Source organism: Pipistrellus hanaki (assembly GCF_964339955.1).
Source record: "Pipistrellus hanaki genome assembly, chromosome: 18".
In the NCBI taxonomy this organism is placed as follows: domain Eukaryota; kingdom Metazoa; phylum Chordata; class Mammalia; order Chiroptera; family Vespertilionidae; genus Pipistrellus; species Pipistrellus hanaki.
Window position 1 is genome coordinate 10157771 of NC_140520.1, and position 7213 is coordinate 10164983.

Below are 7213 nucleotides of genomic sequence, written 5' to 3' on the forward strand. Positions count from 1 at the left end.
CAGCGCCTTAGAATCTAGCATTCTTCAGGATTCCTAGTCACATTTGGTTAACATGAGGTTTCACTCCTACACCATTTCTGGTTAACTAAGAATAAACAATACCTTATATGTGTAATTACAATTTTCAAGTCAAGTTCATAATCATTTGATTTGATCCTTACGGGAACCCTTTAAGTTAGGCAAGATAGATATATCATTACCTCTATTCTCTGCAACCAGAGAGGTTACAGGACTTATTCAAGGTCACGAAGATACTGAACAGCAGTGCCAGGACTTGAGTTCTCATCTTTAAACCCCAAATCCAATATGTTCTCCTCTCATTGTCTCCCCAGGATTGCGTTACTTGGTCCCAAAAAGCTATTGTTTATTTTAGATCGCTGTAGCTATAAAAACAAACTATGTCTACCTGCTCTTTCTACCCATCTTATGTCTTCTTTCCTATGCCTTCCCTGCCCTTCTGTCTTTCTAATTTATGACAGAAGTCTCTGTGTGGCTTTTGGTAATGAAGGGTTTGGTGACAGGAGTCCCAATTCCCTTGGCACTGACCCCTGATTCCTAAATTGCAGGCACACACTCCATCTCAGTCACGACTCTCACCTCGGCTGGGAACATCGGGGAGGATGGAATCCTGAGCTGCACTTTCGAACCTGACATCAGGCTCTCTGACATCGTGATTCAGTGGCTAAAGGAAGGTGTCATGGGCTTGGTCCACGAGTTCAAAGAAGGCAAAGATGACCTGTCAGACCAGAATGAGATGTTCAGAGGCCGGACAGCGGTGTTTGCTGACCAAGTGAGAGTTGGCAATGCTTCTCTGAGGCTGAAAAATGTGCAACTCACAGATGCTGGCACCTATACCTGTTACATCATCACTTCCAAAGGCAGGGGGAATGCTAACCTTGAGTATAAAACTGGAGGTAAGTTATTTTTAGGCAGAGAGAAAGAGAGGGCCAAAAGCTATTTGAGGCTAAAGAGCGGTTAGCTGATGAAACATAATGCTTTTACGTTCATGAGTGATTAATATCAGACAAAACCCTCCAAGTCTGTTAGCAACCATCATTGCTGTCCAAGGCCCACACCAACTCCAAAAGTAGCCCATTATATTAGGTCTTAAAATCTTTTGTTCTGAACCCTAGCTTCTTCTGAATTTCCACATATATTATTTAAATAATATATTGTAGCCGGGACCGGTTTGGCTCAGTGGATAGAGCATCTGCCTGCGGACTGAAAGGTCCCAGGTTCGATTCCGGGCAAGGGCATGTACCTTGGTTGCGGGCACGTCCCCAGTAGGGGCTGTGCAAGAGGCAGCTGATCGATGATTCTCTCTCATCGATGTTTCTAACTCTCTATCCCTCTCTCTTCCTCTCTGTGAAAAATCAATTAAAAATATATTTTTTTAAAAAATAAAATAAAATAAAATAATATATTGTAGTGACAGTGGTAGAGACTGTTTCTTCCTTCTCTCTCTCCCTCCCCTAACTATTTTCTCCAGGTAGCAAAAAGATATAAAGTTCAGGAAGGAACACCTAATTTCTCTAATGGATAAACTTTTTTTGTAATCGCCAGAACTCCTCTCACTTGGAGAATTTGCCTGTTGTAACAATGAAACCTAGAACTTATGTCTGTGAAGTTTGTGATATGGCCAGAATTGTATGATGTACAATAATATCATGAGCAGATTATTGTTTGCATCTACAGTACAATGGGCCATACACAGAGAGCCCACTGGGGACGTGAAGTTTTGAGCCACCTCAATGATAGAAATCCCGGGGTATTTAAGACCTAGTACTTCAAAGGCTATATTGTCTTCTCTTTCTGACCTTGACATCAGCCCTTTCTGACCTTCAACCCTGCAGCCTTCAGCATCCCAGAGATGGATGTGGACTATAATGCCAGCTCAGAGAGCTTTCGATGTGAGGCTCCCCGGTGGTTCCCCCAGCCCACAGTGGTCTGGACATCCCAAGTTGACCGAAGAACCAACTTCTCAGAAGTCTCCAATACCAGCTTTGAGCTGGATTCGGAGAATGTGACCATGAAGGTTATCTCTGTACTCTACAATGTCACCATCAACAACACATACTCCTGTATGATTGAGAACAGCATCGCCAAAGCCACAGGGGATATCAAAGTGACAGGTGGGTCCCTTCATGCTTTTCGTATGGGTTTATTGGGGTGAGAATTAAATTAAAATATAATTTCTATAACTGATATATCATGTATGAGGGCACAGAAAGCTCTGGAGTTCTCCTCACGGAGACCTAGATCAACATTCCAGTTGGGATGACACTACATAAGAAGACTAATACAAAACAATATTTATGGCATAATAGGTCAAAGATGGCAACTAAGCTTCCTCTCATAAATCTTCTGACTGCTTAGAGAGCGGTGTTTAGGGTTCTGAGGCCCTAACTCAGCAGGACTGCTTTGGTGAAGCAGTGGAATGTGATGATTACTTGACATCTGATATATTCAGCTAGTGAGCTATATGCCAAGTCCCCCAACAATGGTTTGGTTCTAGCCTGCCTTTGAAAAGGCTTTCGATCTGAAGACGAAAGGTCTTAGAGTCTGCCTTAGTCTTATTCAGCCCTTCTCTTCTTGGTCAGCTCATGTTCCCACTAACGTGACTAGGATTACCTGACAGCTCTAGTTTGAACTGGCCTCCCAGGCTGAGAAGACCCAGACCCAAGGAGCCCAGCACTGGGGTCTCCCTTCAGTGCTTTAGTGCATACAAAACCTAGGGATGAGCTGGCATCGAAGAAATGCACAGACCGAATTATAACTTTTAAAACCATCCCTCTTGAGGCTAAATTAAATTCAATTTGAGTGAGTTGTAGGAATTCTTTTGCATCCTGGATAGGAAACATTTATCAGACATATGATTTGCAAATATTTTATCTCATTCCATAGGTTTTCATAGGTATACCTTATTTACTTTACAATAGTTTTATTGATTTTTGAGAGAGAGAGAGGGAGGGAGAGGGAGAGCAACATCGATAGGATGCCTCCTGTATCCATCTGACTGGGAATCGAACCTGCAACCTGGGTATGTGCCCTGACTGGGTATTAAACCGGTCACCTTTCAGTGTATGGGACAATGCTCAACCAACTGAGCCACACCATCCAGGGCAAAAGAATGGTTTTGATAGAACAGGAAGGCATGAAGTCAGGAGCCTATGTCGATGTCCAAAGGAGAAATTATGAGGGTCTTAATGGGGACAGTGGCAATGGGAAAGAAAAGGGAAGAATCAAAAGCTAGCAAAGAAAATAATCTACAGGCCTTAGAGACACAAATGTGAAGGAGAAGAGAAAGAGCAAGTCAAATGGGCGTGATACTTCTACCCTGTGTGCTTAGGAGGTTAATAACACTGCCAACAAACAATTAAAATACAGAAGCAACAGTTTAGAAAAAAAAGATAAGGGTTTTAGAGATGTTGAGTTAAAAGTTCCCATTGTTTTCTGGGTTAGCACCTGACCCAGCAAATGAGGGGTTTTGGGAGAACGGTCCATCCCTATTCCACATACTTCCCTTCATGAGAAGAGATGCCCACCAATCTCACCCTTCTCGCCTCTCTGTCCGCCCCTCTTTCATGCCTCATCAGAGAAGCACAAGTTACTCATTTATCTGATGCGTAAGTTTATTAAAAGAAGCTAGATTTGAGAGGCTCAGCTCCTTCTTTTTTCTTATCTCTCTAGCCACCCTCAGGAAGTATCATTTCTACTCTGCTCTCCCCAGCCATCCATTTTTTACTTGTGCGATCCGCTTGGCGGGGGAAGCCTGCCCAGGGCTGGTGCTGCCTGTCCCGGAGATGCCAGGGCTGCAGCTCCCTTCTGAGCAGACAAAGCTCCATCTGGTATCAGACTGATTAGCAATCAAAGTGATATTTTGGTCTCCCAATTGCCTCACTCTTTTTGTCCCACTCTTTAACTGACTCAGAACTCAGCTGTAAGAAGGGCCATTGCTTATTGGGCTCCTTTGAACCCCAACAGTAGGTGTTCAAACATTTACTCATTAACTATGTTTTTAACTGACCCAGTAGCAACTGTGAATCCCGATGTAAAACTCGACCAAATTCAGAATAAGGATATGGATTTGGAAATGATCAACTTAATGGAAGTAATATTTATGAATTGGGCTAGAGCAGGATTGCCGTTGTTTTTACAGCTAATACTTATTGAGAACTTACGTATGTGCCAGGTACGTCCCACGTTCTTTAATGTATTAACTCATTAATCCTCCTAAGAAATAGGTTATTATTATTTTAGTCCTCCTTTATAGACGAAGAAATGGAAACACACATACATTAACTAAAGTCACACAGCTAGTAAGAGCCAAAACGAACTAAATGAGAGTGGACTGTCGAGGGAAAAAAACAGAGTAATTTAATTTCTTCACTTCTCTTTCCCACTTCAAAATGAGAACAATACTTTCTCATCACTTTGCAATGATGTCAAGAAAGCGAGCATCCCAGAACCTGTAAAGGTCACTGCCGAGAGGGGGAAAAAATGTGTCTGAAACCAAGGACTGGCCATGGCTATTTGTACAGCCCATTCTTTATTTGGTCACCAATTATTATCTCTTTATTGGTATCATTTTTCATTGGGCTGCGTGCTGACTGGAGTGAACCATGGAATAGAGCTTGCTTTGAAGAAAGGAAAAATGGATAGTGGGGTACAAAGTTGCCCCCCAGTTGGGAACGGGTTGTATTAGGAACTTGCTGTGCTCGCTTCGGCAGCACATATACTAAAATAGGAACTTGCTGTTTGCCAGTACTTTTCCTTGCTAACCAGCCACGTGAAGAAGGTATGCAGCTTCCCCTCTCTGACCCTGAACTTGTTCTCTCCCTTTACAGACTCTGAGATCAAAAGGCGGAGTCACCTAGAGCTGCTGGACTCGAAGGCCTCGCTGTGTGGCCCTTCTTTCTTTGCCATCGGCTGGGTACTCCTACCTCTCTCCTCTCACCTGGTCCTAAAATAACGTGCCTTGGCCACACAGAAACATGCAATGTCATTAGTACAGCAGGTGAGATGAGTCCCGAATGGTATGGGAGGGTCCATTGTGTGTGTGCTTGTGTTCCTAACAAGATCAAGCTGCTCCAGCATCATCTCTGAGGATGATCCCCTCCCTGAAGGAGAGACTCAAGCCAGCTCCTTTCCCTGAGCAACCGAGGGTACCATGTGGCCTTGATAGAACATCATCAAAATACAGAAAGTGAGGCCACCCCTGAATAAGACATACACTCAATCCATGGCAGGAAGAGGTTCTGTTCTCAATAAGTGTTTGCTGAATGGTTGTAATGGTATCCTGTTGCTGTTATTTTTTTCAGAATCCCAGGAATCCGCAGAATGATTTCACCGCAAGATATGACCTAGTTTTCTATTTCTTGGGGGAAATGAATTCATGCCTAAAAGCCTGGAGTGAACATACAAAGATCAAGAAGCAAAAAGAAGCCAAAGGCAACCCACTGAAGACTCCAATATGAACAAGATAAATCTATCTTCAAAGACATGTATTCAAAGTTGGGAAAATAATTCATCTGAACTTGAGAAGTGTGTTAAGACTGCTAAGTAAAATGCATGTGGAGACAAGTGTACCCCCTCCCCCAATATCTCAGGGACCTCCCCTTACCCACCCCCATTTGGGGAGTGAGAGGGTGGGCTGCTCTCCTCCTCGTCTCTGGATCTTCCGTTACCCTGCTGTAACGTCGCTCCCAGAAAGTTTCCGGTGCAGAATGCCCACCTTAAACTTCTGTGGAAACAGCAGGAAGCAACTAATCAGCTGCCACTTCACAACAGAGGTGGCTGCATCCTGGAGCTGGGTCAAATGAGTCGCTTGTCACTAGGATGCTTCCAGACGTGCCCTGGCACCTCGTCCCATCTGACAAACGCAGAAGGACTATGGGACGTGGCTGTCATTTTAACGTCCAAGTCGTAGTTGGGTGACATTTTCTAAATGATCTGAGTACCTTCTTTTCAAAAACAAACACGCCCCATTCCTTCTCAGGTGGCTTTAGCCTTAGGTGGGCTCAGAAGGGCCTCCCATCTAGATGACCACATGGGTGTTGAGTCCCCACTAGGTCACAGGCTTGTGCTTTCCAGCCTGCGTAGCCTGCAAGGACCTCAGGTCTCAGCAGCATCTAGAGCCGTGAAACTCACTCAAGCGGACTCATTCTGCAAACACCCGGGGACATTGAGAAATGTTTGGAGAATTTAGCTGTCAGGTTTTTGAGGGGAGGGGCGCTACTGGCATCTAGTGAATAGAGTTCAGCACCCTACGATGCACAGGCCATCCACCCACGACAAAGCATTATCCAGCCCAGAATGTCACTCATGCTGAGGTTAAGAAACCCTGACTCGGAATAGGAAAGGTTCTTAAAAATAGACATTAGCCTGTGTGGTGTAGGCTGATGTCTCAGACCAGAGAGCCAGAACTCAGTTTGGGGCAACCAGGACTTTCTGATGGATTATCTGCAGCTGTTGAGCTTCTGAGTTCCTTTCCCTTAAGTTTTCTCTACCAATTAAGTTATGTGAGAGAGCAGCTTGAGTTCCACCTCAAGTTCTCCCGCTCTGAATTTAGATCTCAGAACCCTGCCTCGTCACATTTAAGTTAAGACGATAAAAACGTGTGCCTTCCTTGAAGCGCACAGAGAAATCTGAAAGCAGGGACCATAAACTTTCGAAGGGAGGCCCTGAGGAACGAGGCTTTGACAGGAAAGAATATTTTGTCTCCAGCCCCCTGCCCACACCTTGCACGTGTTGACTACTGCCTCCCCGGCACTTGGGGCCACCACGACTGTATTACGTTTTGTTATAGGAAACTTGATTGTATAGTTCTGATCACTCATGAGAATGATTAAATAGACATTTCCTATACTGTTGCCTGTCTGGTTTGTCCAAGAAAGTGAGCGTAAGGGAAGATGAATAAAAAGTCATAGATCAGGTTCTAAAGCTTAGTGCCACGCTTATGACAGGCGTTCAGGGAATGTCTGTTGAGTGAATGGATAAATGAATGGGAGGACACGAGAGGGGCCTGTGAGCATGGCCAGGTCACTGGGTCTAGTTTCTTAAAGAAACTCCATGAGGCTCACCAACTTGGCATGTCTCCATCTAGGAAAATAAGTGCTGACAGTGGGCTTGACACACATAAGTGTGGAAGGGTATATGTTGGTGGACAAACCCAGTGCTCGAGTGTCAACAAAATCTGGCTTCGACTACTCGG

The 7213-nt window shown here is 44.4% G+C and overlaps 1 protein-coding gene across 1 annotated transcript in view; it reads left to right on the plus strand.

The window, feature by feature from the left end:
* The window catches only part of VTCN1 (V-set domain containing T cell activation inhibitor 1), a 32975-nt gene extending 26149 nt beyond the window's left edge, over nucleotides 1-6826 (plus strand). Inside the window, exons 3-6 of the mRNA XM_084866405.1 lie at nucleotides 567-914; nucleotides 1854-2132; nucleotides 4848-5017; nucleotides 5322-6826. Coding sequence (XP_084722531.1) covers nucleotides 567-914; nucleotides 1854-2132; nucleotides 4848-4972 — 752 coding nt within the window. The 3' untranslated portion in view covers nucleotides 4973-5017; nucleotides 5322-6826. The remainder of the gene's footprint in view (nucleotides 1-566; nucleotides 915-1853; nucleotides 2133-4847; nucleotides 5018-5321) is intronic.
* Nucleotides 6827-7213: the final 387 nt, after the last annotated feature.